General features: G+C 39.4%; 1 protein-coding gene and 1 long non-coding RNA gene across 2 annotated transcripts; both read right to left on the bottom strand.

Moving 5' to 3' along the window:
• Positions 1–5,472: 5,472 nt before the first annotated feature.
• On the bottom strand, positions 5,473–7,436 carry LOC145803694 (uncharacterized). Its single transcript, XM_082897009.1, has 2 exons — positions 7,410–7,436; positions 5,473–5,991 (listed from the first exon to the last, which is right to left on the bottom strand). The coding sequence occupies exons 1-2, from the start codon at positions 7,434–7,436 to the stop codon at positions 5,473–5,475; spliced, it is 546 nt and encodes a 181-aa protein (XP_082753135.1).
• Positions 7,437–13,458: 6,022 nt separating this feature from the next.
• Positions 13,459–14,353, bottom strand: LOC145804203 (uncharacterized). The gene is made up of 3 exons (XR_014345831.1): positions 14,225–14,353; positions 13,942–14,015; positions 13,459–13,504 (listed from the first exon to the last, which is right to left on the bottom strand). It is a non-coding gene; the product is annotated as an uncharacterized LOC145804203 (long non-coding RNA).
• Positions 14,354–17,063: the final 2,710 nt, after the last annotated feature.

Here is a 17,063-nt window from a genome sequence, read left to right as displayed (position 1 = left end):
CCACAATAGAATGTGGGCTGCCCTCCCTTGTTTTTGAAGGTCTGGACGGCCGACGAACTGTAGCGCGGTCTTAATGTCTGCGAGCACAACGTCGTCGTCTAAAACCAACACTCTCTTCAAATCGCTGCCTGCATAAACAAAACGATTTGATGAGCTTAGTTCCGAATACATACATACGTAAATAACAAAAACAAAATGATCTTATCGGCCACCTGGTTCGCCTTTTTGCCTTGGCATAGGGTCTTGGCGATCTTCACCTTTGTCGAATTTCCAATTACTGCGGACAATGACCATCACGTCATCGACACACTTGCCAGAGCTTGCAAGCATGGTCACTAAGTGATGATCAGTATCCTTGGCTCTGAGAAAGTAGCGTCCTAGCCGGCTGGTAGATTTGGCTAGGACATAACAGTGCCGAATGGCGGGAATACCTAAATTAATTCTAAGACGCCGATTTATCTCCACGATCCCCATTATGATGCGAAAGAAGTTCATATTAGGCTAGGAAGGGATGAGACCCCAGTACCCAAGAACGGCCCTCAAAAGTGGGTGGAGAGTAAAACGAACACCGCCATCAGCAATTGATAGGAGAGGAAAGACGATGGTGCTCTCATCTTCCCTCACCATATCAGTGGTGCTGCCTGCCAAAAGTGACAGATGGACATCATCGGGGATGGAGAAATGGCGTCGAAAGCCGGAGATTCAATCCGCAGAAAGGAGATCCTTCAGTTGTTTTGCCATTTCGGCTAACCCAAGGATTATGGAAAACTAAAAGCAGATAAAGAAGGGGGATCAAAAGTGAAGGAGAAGAAAACTTACAGGAGATGAAGGAAAGAGCGAGAAACAAAGGGTTGCAGAAGCCGCGGAATGTAGGAGTTGCACTAGAAGGCGAGCCGGATATCTTTGAGTATTCAGAACATACATTTGAAGAGACAAATTCAAATCGCATTAAATGGAGGCAGTGTACGAAGGGGCAGAAAAGCGTTACAATGATCAAAAAAACATGTACGCGTCCTGACACACATTGGGAAGAGGAGTAACCGCCGAATTTTTGACCTCCAGACTAGAAGCCAAACACGCCGATTAATTGATGCTAGTGGGGTGTTTGGGGGACAATTGTGGGAGCCGAAAATTTAGTGGATTAACAGAAGTGAACCAGTCCAGTCCAGAACATAACCTATATTCGGCATTGACCCTATTCAGCTGAAGGGCCGAATAAAGTAGCCAGCATTCCTTCCAATGAAACAAGGGCTGAATAGAAGTACATGTAAAGGATTAGGGTTGGGGCAGGCCCCAAGGCCCAAAGAGAATACTACAAATACAAGGTCTTCAGTTCTAGAAAGGTATGTGAGAACTATTTTGCTTAACTTAGAATACAGGTAATCTTGAGTGCAGAGACTAACTTGCCCGTCGGAGTGCTAATTCCGGCACCCCCGACCGGAGTGTTTTTTCCTTTTCAGGTGACTAGCAGAGGATCACGAGCGTCCCCCAAGATCAGAAAAGTATTTCCAAACCACTTCCCCACAGAGTCCATCCCCTTTCTCATCCCAAGAAAATATACATATGCAATGTATTTATAAACATAATCATATATGGAGTACATCTCATATCTTCTCCCAATAAACATACATATACAATGTATTTATAGCACGAACATATTCAATGACAACCAATCAATATATTAGCATTAAATCGCGTAATCCTCATACAATTTCTACAACAATCATGACTATCCTCCACCGATAACCCAATACATTTATCTCTAGACATATATTAAATCTCAAGATAAATAATTATTTAAAACTTCCAAAGGTGTGAGATAATACAGATCCAATTTCACCACCTATATAAATAACCATCCAATATAACATATTCAATGTTAATTCTAATTATTTATACAAAATAATCATTTTATCAAATTAGGGCAAAAATCTCCCTTTTTCCAATATTGACCCAAACATCCAAAATCAACTATTTTGGTATACCAAGATCTTATATTCAAATCCCATACTCATTTACTTCATATTCATTAAAACCCCTCTTTTCATTTCATACCAAAATTTTAGATTTGTCCAAACCATAACCAAATCCCATCATCTATACACAATAGCAAATAACTAAGTTAAAAGCTATATTAGAGTGTAGAAAATCCCTACCTCAATTCAAGAAGCTTCCCAATTTTTTGGCAACAGAAATTAAATTTTCTTGGAACCAAACGACGCCTTTTCCGCCTTCTACGTTTGATCCAAAATACTAAGGGTCAAAAATGACTTACACTCACTAAACCCATGAATACCCAACTTAGAACTCTTTTTCTTTCTTTTCTCCAAACAAGAACAAATGCCCACTTTTCGGTTCTACATTTATGAACTCCTTGCAAATTTCCATCACTACCAATCCTAAAACTCTAGTATTCCTTTGGGCTGATAATCCGAGTAAAGGGATCTCCAAGTGTGGAAAGCGTTCCACGGATTTTGTTATATGCTGCATCTGCTGATCTAAGTGGAAACATTTCAACCCTTGTTGGTTGCAGCTTCAAATCCCAGTCTTGATGATTAAAAGTGGGATCAACAAAGGTCTCTCTAATCAAACCCCAAGCTTCCACAAGAGTTCTCTGAACTGCATTCACCTCAGGAGCACGAGAAACAGGAAATGCAACCATTAAAGAGTCCGCAAGAGCCGGCGGAGGAGTGTCGCAGGAAATGGAAATTGCAGCCACTGCTGCTGCTGCAGCCAAACTGACAACTCCTCTTGCAATCGATCTCAGTGTTGTTGTCCTGAACCTCAACATGTTCTCTTGAAACTGTAGCTAGTTCGGGAGTATTAAAATGTCCATTTTCAGATTCAGAAGCCCTAGGTGAAGCCCTTTCCTCGGATTCTTCTGGAACTGGTGACGGTGGTTTAGGTGGAGAAACGTAAACAACTCTCAATTAAGCTCTTCAACATGATTACCTGCCTCCTTGTTAAACATTTTTGGGTTAATATCCTTCGGGGTAGCACCAGGGCGTGCAACCGCACTCTGTACAAGAAACCTGTCCTTGCATTGCATATCTGGAGGTGCCTCTTTTTGGGCTTGGTTGTCTTCACCTTGAAAGCAACATGTTTATCAGCCTTGTTCAACAATTGGAAAGATGATGAGATCTGCCTCTTGAGCTCAAATGAAAATTTGAGCTCCAAGGGGTCAATGCTGAGAAGCTCTGATGCATCCATGGTCGAATGATCAACGGATGATAATAACTACTGCAAATGTATGTATAGTGTGTAAAGTAATGAAACAATCAGACCCATCTCTCTCTCTCTCTCTCTCTTAAATAAAATAAGCCCTCTCTCCCCATGTTGTCTCTCTCCTTCATTCTAACCTTTTTTTTATATATTTTTTATTATCTCTATCCCTTTTTCTTTCAGCGATGTTTGGTATCATAAAAAAACCTTTCATGAAAATAAGCATAAAAGTTTTGTGACCCTTAAATTACATTAAGAATAAAGCACCACATACTAATCAACGTAATTCAAAGATCATAAATCTTTCATGATCATTTTCATAAAATTTTTTTCATGATCCGTAACTTTTCTCTTTTTCTTGTAGAGATGCCTTTTGCCAACCACTCAATTTCCCTTTTATCAATGTCCATCTTTTGTTTATTTTATTTCCACCACTGAAACATCATCATGCATGTATTCCCTTCCTTTATTTATCTTATTTTATTATTTTTTTGAGTCATTACATAATCTCTCTTGTCTCTCAACTAAAATTCAAGCACTTATGAAGCAGGGGCGGTATGTGTATAGGTATTGATACGATAGAGTCTTTTAGGAAGGGGAAGAAAAAGGTCAATTTTTAGTTTTTTACTCATTTTAGATCATATCATCTCTCAGACTTTTTACCTACAAAAAGATAAAATAGACTAAAAAAGCTAAAAAGTTAACTTTTTACCAACTTTTCAAAACACTACGATATGAATATATCGGTATGATAAAATTTTAAAAATAAGATATAAGTACGGTTTGGTACGTTTGTAAAAAAATATTTATTTTTAATTTAAAGTAATATAAAAATTAATTAAATTGTTTGATTTGTCAACATCTAACCTACAATCAATATTTAATGCTAAAAGTAAAAGTATAAACTAAAATTAAATGTTGGCTTGGTATTGCACAGTTAGAATTTTTTTTTTTTTTTTTTTTTGAACAGATGGGGTTTGGTTTGTGTATTTCAATAGATAGAAAACAAATTTAAAAAATGAACATATAGAATTATGATAGATAAAATTCAGGAAAAAAATTAAACAAATAATAAAATTTGGATAGATATTGGGATAAATAAGAAAAAAAATTGAATAGATAGTCAAAACAATTGAATAAATATATATAAATTTAAACATATAGTAAAAAAAAAGTAAACAGATAAAAAAAACTCAATACATAAATTAAGGGATAAAATTGAAAACAAAATGTCTTCCAACAATAAAAAGATTTCTCACCAAATTATTTCACAAAAAGTTGATTTCAACATGGAGATTTGGGAAATAGATAACAAACAAAAGTTTTAAAAATAAATAAAAATAAAAACACAACGCATAAAGCTAGATTTGGGGCTGGGAAGTGAGATTTTACCTTAATGTACGCTAAAATTTAAAAAAGATAAAATATGTTAAAATAATTAATAAGACAAAATATCACATCAAATTTATAATTATCTTACTTTTTTTCTCACAAATATCACATCCAACTACAAAAAAATCCAATTATCTTCCTAAATATAAAAATGTTAACATACTAAAATAACCTACTAAAATAGCAACTTCTCAAACACCCATTGAGAACAACACTGTTTTCTTCCTTCCCACTTCAAAAAAAAGCATTTCCTTCTATTTATTTTATTTTTAATTTTTGGATGAGTGGGTACATATACTCGATTAATAAATAAATTGCACTTTATCCCTTCACTAACAAGTATTATATTTTTTTTTCATAATTTTTAATTTATTTTAATCTCAACTATCTATTAACATTCTATTATGAAAAAAAGAAAAAGAAATAAAACATGAATTTTACACGTCTATATCTTTCCTCTCACATATTTTTCATAAGATATGAAAAATATGTATATATCTCCTATATATATGAAAAATAAATTAGCTCTTAATTGAGAATTTTATTCATAACTTACATGTTACTTTTCTGTTCTATTAATAGAATGTCAACAATAGGGGTTGGATTGAAATAAATCAAAAAAATTAATAGCATAAATAATAATTACCCATAAGTGAGGGATAAAGTGTAATTTGTCAAATATTTAACTTTATTCAACTTTCTAAGTTAGTATTATCCCATATTTTCTCTCATTCATAGAGAGAGAAAGAAACAAAAACAAAAACAAAAACAATGAGAGAAGAGAGAAAGGGGAGTGTTCAGTTTCACTCTGTTATTTTTGATGCTCTCTCTCTCTCTCTCTCTTCAAAGTAAACTCTTTCAAAAAAAATTTCTAGAGTCTATAGTCATATATTTCATTATGTTTGTACTCTCATTTGAGAAGAGAGAAGAAGTTGAATTGGTAGATGAAGCTGATGAAGACGATGATAATGATAATGAAGTGGTGAAGTTGAATTCTATCTGTAATCGCTGGTAGAGAGCGAAGTAAGAAACCGGTTCTTTCTTCTCTTCCGATTCAAGTTCCCTAAGTGGTATAGTAGCTAGAAATCTCTTCATGAACTCTCTGCAACACTCTTTGCCACTGCAAATTTCATCCTCACTTGCCTGATCGAAACTGATCCCTTCTTTCTCTACCTTCCCACGCATCAAAGCCGAGTCATCAAACCTCAAAATGTATGCTTGGTTGCAACCCTCAAAGAGCCGCTCACCAAATGTGTCAATGATGTAGTAAGCGTTGACGTCGACCTTCAACACGAAGAAATGATCATTCCAGCTTACTATGTAAATCCTAGGCACGTCATTGTCACTCTCTGCGTTCTTTTTGATCTCATCCCATATCTGATCAAAAGATATGACTCCTTTCAATGTCTCGAACTTTTCCAGGCCAAAGAATCCGATGAAGGACTTCTCATGCAAGGCTGATATTGGCCAGAGTCCGGTTTGCTGTAGACGTCCCCGAATGTCCCGAGAGGGAAATCCCGTTTTGTTCGTTGGACTCACTACAGTTCGGACTCAAAAGTTACGGTCTTGTATCTAATATCACAGAGTGCAATGCAAGACCGATGAATCATCAAAGAGTCCAAATCTGGCAAATCGTTTTGGAAAACATATTTTTAGAAAGAAGTGCCAAACATGGACTGTTTTGCCAGATACAGAGTCGCCACCTAAATATTTTATTTTAGGGGAATTTAGGAAACCCTGACTTGTGCCGAAGGCCACGTGTCCGTCATCACCAAAGTTGCCTCGGCTCGGGAACTTGGGTACGATTGGGGAAGGTCACTTCGTGAGCACCCCCGCTCGCCCAATCAAAGATCGGCCTCTACTAACCATGATATCGAGTTTTGAAAACATTATGCATTCTTATTCCGGTTATTAGCCTAGATTTACTACGTGATGCGCACAGCATACAAGTATATACTGGATCGCCTGAATTGGAACAACACATCTCATGTTTGTTTATTTTGAAAATGGTTTGATGGTGCTACCCATAAGTAGGCTAAGACGTAGATTTGCCACCCTCAGGTGGGCTTAGAAAATGTGATGGTTTGCCACTCTCAAGTGGGCTTAAAACTCACAGTCAATGCATTATTCCAATTTAGATAATCCAACCTTCACCCACAGGCATTCAGGCAGGTATATCACATAAGCACATAGCCTCATGGTAAGCATGCTATCATGGCAGTCACTCACACATATGCAAGGATGCTAAAGCATAAACACTTACCAAGTACTCCAAGCCAAAACAGAAACTATGTTAGAAATCCATGCATGATCCTAACTATGCTGAAATGCCTAATGCAACACATGCAGGAATGCAACTACAATAGGCTCGACTATTCTAAAGATGGCATGTGAAATGCTACAACTAACAAGTATTCAACTCGGAATTGAAATACAATGCAGTTAGTATGATGCGCCGAGCCCGGTGCATGCAAGACAAATGAATGAATGCAAACATGCTATCATAAGTATGCTAATTGAAACATGCCCTAAACTAACCATCATAAGCTGACAAATAAAAGGGAGAAAGACGTGGGGTTGGAAGACATACATCACACACATGCACACTTATTATAACAATTGGCCCTCTCTCGGAGGGTTTGAAAGAATATTACACAACCAAAATAAATAACGAATTATTACACAATACTAATTACTTAACAAATGAATTAGGTAAGCAAAGTAAACTAGCATGCTATGCTACGTGCAATAGACTGCCTCAGCTCTGTTCTGAATGATGAAAGATGCATGCATACTCGGGTCGCCTTGTCAGGAAATTCCATCGCGACGCCTCGCCTTGCCTTTGTTTGCAATTGATCTCAGAAACTTGCATAAAGCTCCAGAAGGCTGAAACTCTACCTTGGGAAGGCCACCGACCAGTTATTAGCATGGGAGACCACCTGCCGACCACCCTTTGTGGTGGAGACCAAAGAGGGTGGTCGGCTTGCCAAAAAATCTGGTCGGCGGACCAGTTTCCACCTCTGGTTTCTGGTTTTTCTGCAACAAAGGCAAGAGAGAGAAAATGCAATGTATTTTCAACAAATGTGTGCATGACCACTCTCCCTGTCCTTGCACAAGCTCAAGGGAGTATAGTCCTCGATCCTCGTGCCACCAATCATGCATCTCGATGCATGATGGCTGAGAAGTCGAATTGCACGACTCGATGTGAAATGAATGCACATATAAGCAAATAAAGCCAACAACTCTATCATGGACAGTCAAGAGTGTTGGCGACTGAGAATCGAGGCACGTTTCGTCACTTGGAGTACGAAACGTCCCTCGTTTCCCGTGTTCGGACTAAACCCTACTCCAAACACAAAATAATGAGATGACATACACAATGTGACTAACATGTAACCTAGCATACACAATGCTTTAGGCTAAAATGGCATACACAATGCACGTGACATAACATGGCATACACAATGCACTTACGAAGACTATTATGCGCACATGAACTAAATAATATACAAATGCAAGATGGACTTACACCAATATGACTGGACCTCAGCCACACTCACATCAGTGGCCATATAATGGAAATGAGACAACCGAAATACATGCAAATATGCACGGATGCAAAGGACCGATCCTAAGGCACAACATGCAACTCTAACTAAGCATGGCAAAAGATAAAGTATGGCATGCAAACACACATTTTCCAACTTTGAAACATAATGTACAATAGTCCCGAATCATGCAACTATGCCACACAATGCATGCAAGATGGCTCGAATACCGAAACTAGTGAAGCGGGTTACACTAGAGGTACGCAAAGCAATGTATAAATGGAAAAACCAGCCCCAAAAAGACCCTAGGCAGGTCTGAAATAGTGAGAAAATGGCCTAAAATGATGACTCAACATGCAAAGAAACGAAGCTCATGCAATGGTCCGAAAACGAGGCATTTATGCACAACTCTCAAACACGTTTAAAGAGTGAAAATCATGGGAATATGACATTCATATAAGCTCTGAAATATGATGTATAATGACCCCAAAGCATGAAAACACCTCAGTATATGCATGCAATAGACCTCAAATCTCAAAGCTAGGCATGGATATTGAACTACAAGCATGCAAAACAAGCATCATTCGATCATGAGACCAAAAAATAGAGTTAAAGCAGTCCAAAGCATGCACAAAATCAGTTTAAGGCATGGCCAAAAAGTGCTAAAATGAAGGGCCAAAACAACATGCAACATAGGCTAGTAAGCATGGTTTACACTACATGCATATGAAGCACATGAGGGGCCACCAAACCAGCTAAAAACAGAAATATGGCATGCCAAAATATGACCAAAAACCCACTGAAACTCAGTCAACACATGTTAGAATGAAGTGTTCCTTTGAAAGGCCAATGAGAGGGTTGTTCTACACATGTATGACAGATACACAAAATGGCAAAAACACCTTTGGAAAGAGGTTATGAGGGCCCTAAAACTCACTGAAAAGGGCCTGAAATGAGTCTAGGAAGCATGCAAGTAAAGGCCCCTTTAGAAGGCCTTGAAGATGATTACTCTACACATGCATAATAGACATTCAACATGGCAAAAAGGGCTCTAGAAAGAGCCTATACAGGTCACAAAACTCACAAAAAGTGGCCTGAAACATGGCTTTGAAACATGCAAATAGGTGCTCCTTTGTAAGGCCAACAAAGCTAGTAAACAAAACAAGGGGTGAAAGGGTCACCCCTCTCTGATTTTGAGGCTCAAAAACACATGTTAGCCACTGAAAATCCACTGGATTTCAATGGCTAAAAAGCCAAACCAAGGCCAACACAAATGTTCTAATGCATAGCTCAAAACAAGAGGAAATGAAGCATGCAAGGGGGTAGATGACCCCCAATAGAAAAATGGCCTTAAACAAACATGTTTAGAAGCTCAAAAAAATACTTTTTTCAGTTTATGAAAAATCCTAAATATGCTTGCAAATAGAGCTAAACTATGAAGCAAAATAAGGCTACAAAGAGGGAAATAGAGACTTACCCTTGTAGAGAAGAAGGCCAGCAGCTTCTGGACCAAAATAGGAACTCTTCAACCTCTGAAAATGAGCTCCTAGGTGCTTAGGTTGACCATGGAGGTGTTGTGCTTGGAGGTGTAGTGCAATGGGGCCAAGAACTAGGAGTTTTGGACACCAAAAAAGAATGATATATATAGAGAGAGAGGTGTATGCCTTAGCCAAAATTTCTCAACCTTGGCTCATGAGGGAGAGGCTCCCTCATATAGAAGAGGAGGTCCATAGCTTCTCTAAGAAGCTTGGAGCAAAGAGGCCAAGCTTCTAAAGGAAGCTAAACCAAAAGGGTCAAGCTTCTTGAGGAAGCTAGACCAAAGGGGTCAAGCTTTCTCAAGAAGCTCAACAAAAGGTCAAGCTTCTCTTAGAAGCTAAGCAAAAGGGACCAAGCTTCTTTAAGAAGACAAAACAAGAGGGTCAATCCTCAGAGGATGGGGCAAATACCTCCTAGCTGGCACAGCTGGATAACACTCAAAGAGACAAAAAAGCAGAAGGCTGGCCGACCAGTTCAAGTGGTCGGCCGACCACTTGCCCTGGTCGGCCGACCAGGGGTCAAAAGGTTCAAGTTGAAAAGGTGGTCGGCCTACCCATATTGGTGGTCTCCCAGGTGAATGCAACTCAATGGTGGTATGGGAGACCAGAAATTGTGGCTCAAAAGTGAGGGAGACCACTTACCTGTCAAGAAAAATCGGCCAACCGGGGAAAGGTGGTCTTCAAGAAGAAAAGGTGGTTTCCCACCCTACTACTACCTTCCTAACAATGAAACTAGGGTCCATGCCAAAAATGAACCCACACCGATGCAAAACGAAGGTTCGGGGGCCAAAACGCGCAGCTGGGGGCCCCAAAAACTGACTATTAAGCATCGAAAGTGGCATGTGACCACGAAGGTGGTCTCTCGGGCCACAATGTCCCTCTAAGGAGAGGAAACAAGGTGTGTGCCAAAAATCGGAGCAAACGGAGGTAGTTAAGCGATCCCGAACCGAGACACACGACCGACGGCTTCGAAAACCGGAAACTGGTCTCCAAACGGAAAAAATGGCCTACGACCACGAAACGTAGCCTACGACTACTAAGAGATGGTCTACGAGACCTCTCCCTTCCTTTAGGAAGAGAAAACAGAGAAAACAGGACCTGGTTCGTAAACCGAGGCAAGGCATGAAAAGGTTCCGAAGCCTAGAGGCAAGGCTCTCAGCCGAGACTTTGCAACCTCAGAACAAGCACAATATGCAACATCATCGAGCGCTCAGTTGGTGACGTCTGAGTCTTAAGGTCGGTCAAAAATGGGGTGTCTACAGTTGTCCCTCTTTGACAGAACTCGAAAGTCATAAGTGACGGGAGTGAGTCAAAGCCCAGAGATGACCCATTTTTGACAAGGCCGAAGACTTAGACAAACAGGCAAGATAAAAAAGATGCACCCGTAGGCATGCCCGCAGGCGGGGGGCAAAATGCAAAATGATATGCACCAAGTCGAACATAACTCATGATCATGCAAGGCAGTAAACTGTAATGAAGCAAATATTCACAATAGATGCAACAGTTTTAAGCAAGAATGCAAAGCAACAACTACATTTCATGCAATAAGAATGTAAGAGAATCACAATTCTCGCTACGTCTCACACGGAGAAGATACAATATCTGCACGGTTCGTCTGGTCGCACTAGCTTCAAATGAACCGTACATACAATATCGTGCCTGCAAAAGAGAGAAACTTGACAAGAATAACATAGTTAGCAACACATGTTCAACACTACATCGAATGCAGACAAACATGGTGCCGATGGGAAAGTGCATCGCAATGCGAGAGAAGCGCGCGTGACAACGCAAGTTAAGCATGGAGGTATGACAATACCGGTGAAACGTGCACCACAATGTAAGCGATGTTCATAACAATGCGAGCGGCATGCATAACAATGCTGGATAAGTGCGACTTTACGAGAATGTTTAAAACAAAACATTGAGCAAAGAAATGCAAGCTTCGACGAGGACAACTCAAATCGTGACCTCCAGTTTACCTCCCGGAAGGGTCACAACGTATTCAAAAAGGATACACCTTGCTCTCGGCAAGTAACGATGAAACACGCATCGAAAGTTGGAGTTGAAGTTCCCGCGGAGGGATTTCGTGCTGAAAAGTGCACTTTCCTTGTACTTTCTCGAGTGTCGGGGACTCCGATCACCACCAAAATTTGCAGGGAGCTCAAAGAGGCATTGGAGACCACCTTGGGAGGGCTACCGACCAGGTTTGGAGACCACCGACAAGGTTTAGTGAAAGGGGTGGTTGGCTTACTAGAAAAGGTGGTCGGCCGACCACCTATCCAAAAACAGGGGCAGTTTGGTACTTTTGCATTTGTTTCTTTAAATATACTTGGCCAAACACTTTTTGCTCACAAATTCAAGTCCAAAATTAGCTCCTCTTCCTTCCTAGACCATTTTCTCCCTCAGATCTGCGCTCTATACGCGTTTTCCAATGCCCCACGCAAAGTTGTTTCGTGAAATCTTTCAGTTTTCTTCACTTTGGACCGATTAAAATTTGATTTTGGAGCTTCTTTCCCCATTTTCGCCACTTGAGGTAAGTTTGTCTCAACATTTGGAACATTTTCTCGGGAGTTGACTTTTGTTGATTTTTTCATTTCCTGAGAGTTGACTTTTGTTGACTTTTTTCAATTTTGGCTCATTTTGCTCATTTTTGCTCGTTTTTGCAGATTTCTCGAAATGGTAGGTCATTTTCCTCAGGACGGAGGTCCGTGCCGGGGATGAGCCAGACATTATGTCTTTACCGCTGAGGATTCGGCCATTTATTCCCGAGAAGTATGACCCTCCGGCGCACATCCTTCCTCGGGCCGTTTTCTACCACTTCATCGACTTTAATGAGCGAGCACCTGTAGATCTATTACTACGGGAGCCAGAGTCCCACCTCTCTTATCAGGCGCGAGAGGTATATACTTCACTTTTACATTTTCTGCAATGTATTATGCATTTTCCGTGCATTTCATACTTTTGCTATGTATTTTTTATCAGCTCGTTCTGAACGCGTTCACACACCATACTTCTGCTTATTCTAGCACACAGCTCACAGCACAATATTTTGTTAAGTTGACACGCAACTCAAGCACTCAAATTTCTGAACACACAGCTCACACTTCTATGATGAACACACAGCCCACTATTTGACGGCGAACACACAGTCCACTATTTTCTGAAATCTGAACACACAGCCCAAACTTGTTGATTATGAACACGTAGCCCACTGTTTTTGAAGTCTGAACACACAGCTTGAACTTTGAGATGAACACACAGCCCACTGTTTTGAAATTTGAACACGTAGCCTAAACTTTGATGTTGAACACACAGCTCACACTTTGATGATGAACACACAGCCCACTGTTTTTGAAGCCTGAATACACAGCTCAAACACTTGACTTTCTGAACACGCAGCCCAAATTTTGAGGTGAACACACAGCACACACTGGTTGAGAGTTGAACACACAGCCTAAACTGTTGTATTTCTGAACACGCAGCCCAAATCTTGAGGTGAGCACACAGCACACACTGGTTGAGAGTTGAACACGCAGCTCACTGTCTTTGAAGTCTGAACACGCAGCCCGAATTTTGAGGTGAACATACAGCACACACTGGTTGAGAGTTGAACACGCAGCCCAAACTGTTGAATTTCTGAACACGCAGCCCAAATTTTGAGGTGAACACACAGTACACACTGGTTGAGAGTTGACTATTGTCTTTGAGCTTTGTTTGGCCATCTCTGCTGACTAGCTCTTTTTCTTCCTAATGACCAGTGGTGTTAGGTTCTGTTTGCTCATGAGTAGGTTCATTGACATCTAATTTCTGCCAAAAAAAAAAAAAAAAAAGTTATGAAGAAAGGTTATATTACAATTTTCAGCCTCACTTGTAGCAAAATATGTATGATATTGACGGTACAGTTATATATTAGTTGATATCGAACAATACTAGTAAATATATCAAAAGTTTAAAATCCCGATACATATTAGTCCGTATGTTATGTATGGGGCACTATTTAAAATCCTGCAAAAGACCCCCTAACCCATGTTGGAATAATAGCCCAAACACAAGCTTATACGAACTTTATGTATAGGGCACTATTTAAAATCCTGCAAAAGAAACAATTGTTAGTTATTGCATATTCATTTGTCTCAATATATGTGTAAAAACTGCACTACAATATATAAGAAAGTATATGAACGTATCTGGGAATATGTGAAAGGAGCATTAAAAATCTAAATAGCACAACATATGAATTTTACCTCATTATAAAGCCGAGCAATTTCCAAGCGATCAGGTTTATCATCACAGACAGCAGCTGAAATTTCTTCTGAAGCTGCACAAGAACAGGTCAGATCATATTAACTACCTAAACAAGCCCTGGCACTTTTGACATGTTAAAGATCAGCGGTCCATCAGTATGCAATGAAATAACAACAAAGCACGAAGGAATCCAATATACTAGTGGTTTTAATAACTGAGAGTTGCCAAACATTGTTCTTGATTTACCAAAACTAAACTTAAAGAAACAGTGGGCGCACTTACTGATCACTTGTGGTAACTGATTATTAGTTTGAGAATCAATATCCATGGAGCATGAGCTTGGTATATCGAGAACCTTGGCTCTAGTCTTCGGCTCTTCAATAGGAGTCTCATTTGCTTTTGCGTCACCCTACAATAACATCAAATAATAAAGAGAAACCATATGAGTTAAGCATTGCTTCATTGCAGTTAACTAAGAATGCAATTTATGTAGTCTATTTCGCTGACAACTCTTTCATATAGAACATATTAAGAGTTTGAAGCAATTAAGTCACATAGGAAGATGAAATAAACAAACCGCCAAACAAGAATTAGGATGGTATGCTTTTGATTTTTGGTTAATAGAATAATCAAAAAGAAAATAAACCTAAACAGAAGATAAATTGCTTCATTTTTCTTTGGCTGGTCAAAAAATATTTTAGAAATTCCAACCAAACAGTGCCAAAATATTTTTTTCAATATTAACACACCAAGGAGACTGATGTTCACTAACCTTGCAGTAGCTAATGGTAGATGTCAGCTTCTCATTCATCTCCTCTCCTCTTCATTCATTTCGCTGTAATCCATTCTCATCTTCCCCTTGTATTTTTCTTTGGTTCCTAGCTCTGTTGGCTTATAACATGTCAGGTACCTCTTGAGCTTCCGCATCAATGATGTCCTGAACCTCTGGTGATTATGCCTTGCTAAATCCACAAGTTGAGATTGAGACATAGATGAAATAGAGCCAGGTTTGTGTGATGAGTTTGAATCTGAGGGCTTCATGGAGAGACAAAAAGAGAGAGAGAGAAAGAGATTGAATTTGAGGGCTTCATGGAGAGCGAGAGAGGGAGAGGGGTGGAACTTTGTAATCTAAAACCCAAAATATTGAAAATTTGAGATTAAATTTTATTATATATATATCTATATATATATTCCCTATTCAACTCTTTTTTTTTCTCAGCAACAATCAGTGTTATAATTTGTTGATGACTTATGTACATGTTGTTGTGAGAATATATTGTATATATGGCATAATTGGTTATATTAGGAATTAGCCCTAAATCTATTATTGAAAAAGGAAATACAAACTAATTCCTAATATAACCAATTATGCCATATATACAATATATTCTCACAATTGTTTGTAGTTGTTGGCTTTGGAAAGAAAAGGGGACCCAACTCTTCTGAGAAGTAAGCTCACTCTAATGAGAATTAAGCTCAAGATCTTGAAAAAATCAAAACAAGAAGCACTTGCTAGATAGAATCTTCACATCCATATACAGGCCCTGTTTGGTAGGGCTTATTTCCAGCTTATTTAAGTTTTTAGCTTAATTTAAGCTATTTTTATATGTTTGGTTTAGCTTAACAATACAGATTATAGCTTTTTGTAAGTCAAAAATCAACTTATTCTTTGAGTGGGGGAGGAGAAGCTTAATTTATAAGTCAAAAATCAGCTAAAGCCAATACCGTTGCCGATGCATTGAGCCGGAAATCGATTGGAAACTTAGCCTGTTTGCTTACAGGACAGAAAGAGTTGCTTTGTGACCTTGAAAAATCTGAAATAGAAATTGTTTTGAGAGAACAAGGTGGAACCTTAGCTGCTATTTCTGCTCAACCGGCGCTGATTGAAGAGATTAAAGAGAAACAGCAACTGGATGATTTCTTGAAGAAGATCATCGAGGAAAGAGAATCTAAACCGAGACCGGGATTCAAATTTGAGAATAATGTACTGAAATTTCAAGAAAGACTGTGTGTACCGAATGATACTGAACTGAAAAGAAGAGTTCTGCAAGAAGGCCACAATTCGAAATTGTCTATCCATCCGGGGAATACGAAAATGTACCAAGATCTGAAACAGAATTTCTGGTGGCCGGGAATGAAGAAAGAAATTGCTGATTTTGTATCCAAATGTCTTCATTGCCAACAGGTCAAAGCTGAACATCAACGACCTGCCGGACTATTGCAACCCCTACCCATACCAGAGTGGAAATGGGAGCATATCACGATGGATTTTATCGTCGGATTACCTCGCTCCAGAAAAGGTATGAATTCAATTTGGGTTATTGTTGATAGACTAACCAAATCTGCTCACTTCTTACCTGTCAAGACAATCTATAATGCGGACAAATTGGCTGTTATCTATATTGATGAAATTGTTAGACTGCATGGAGTGCCTGTGTCTATTGTTTCCGACAGGGATTCGAAGTTTACATCGAGGTTTTGGCAAAGCCTACAAACTGCACTGGGTACTGAACTGAGACTGAGTAGTGCCTATCATCCTCAGACAGATGGCCAATCTGAAAGGACCATCCAAACTCTGGAGGATTTACTGAGAATGTGTGTCCTTGATTTTCAGGGAGACTGGGAAAGTCATTTGCCATTAGTTGAATTCGCCTACAACAACAGCTACCATTCGAGTATTGGAATGGCGCCTTTTGAGGCATTGTATGGCAGAAAATGTAGATCTCCAATCTGCTGGGCAGAAGTTGGAGATGGGCCTTTGCTTGGACCCGAGATTGTGTATGAAACAACTGAAAAAGTGAAACTGATACAGCAAAGACTGAAAACTGCACAGAGTAGACAGAAAAGTTATGCAGATGTCAAAAGACGGGACAGAGAGTATGAAGTGGGTGATCACGTTTTTGTGAAAGTGACACCAATGAAAGGCCAGACTCGTTTTGGAGTCAAAGGCAAGTTAGCACCGAGATACGTCGGACCATATGAGATCATTGAGAAAATCAATCCGGTGGCGTATCAAGTTGCGCTTCCTCCTGAAATGGAGCATATGCATAACGTCTTCCACATTTCTATGTTAAGAGATTACCTCCGGGATCCCTTCCATGTGATTGAGCCTACTCGGATA

Source organism: Camellia sinensis, chromosome 12, assembly GCF_055761805.1.
Source record: "Camellia sinensis isolate YWXY chromosome 12, ASM5576180v1, whole genome shotgun sequence".
NCBI lineage: Eukaryota > Viridiplantae > Streptophyta > Magnoliopsida > Ericales > Theaceae > Camellia > Camellia sinensis.
This window is presented reverse-complemented; position numbering and strand designations above follow the sequence as displayed.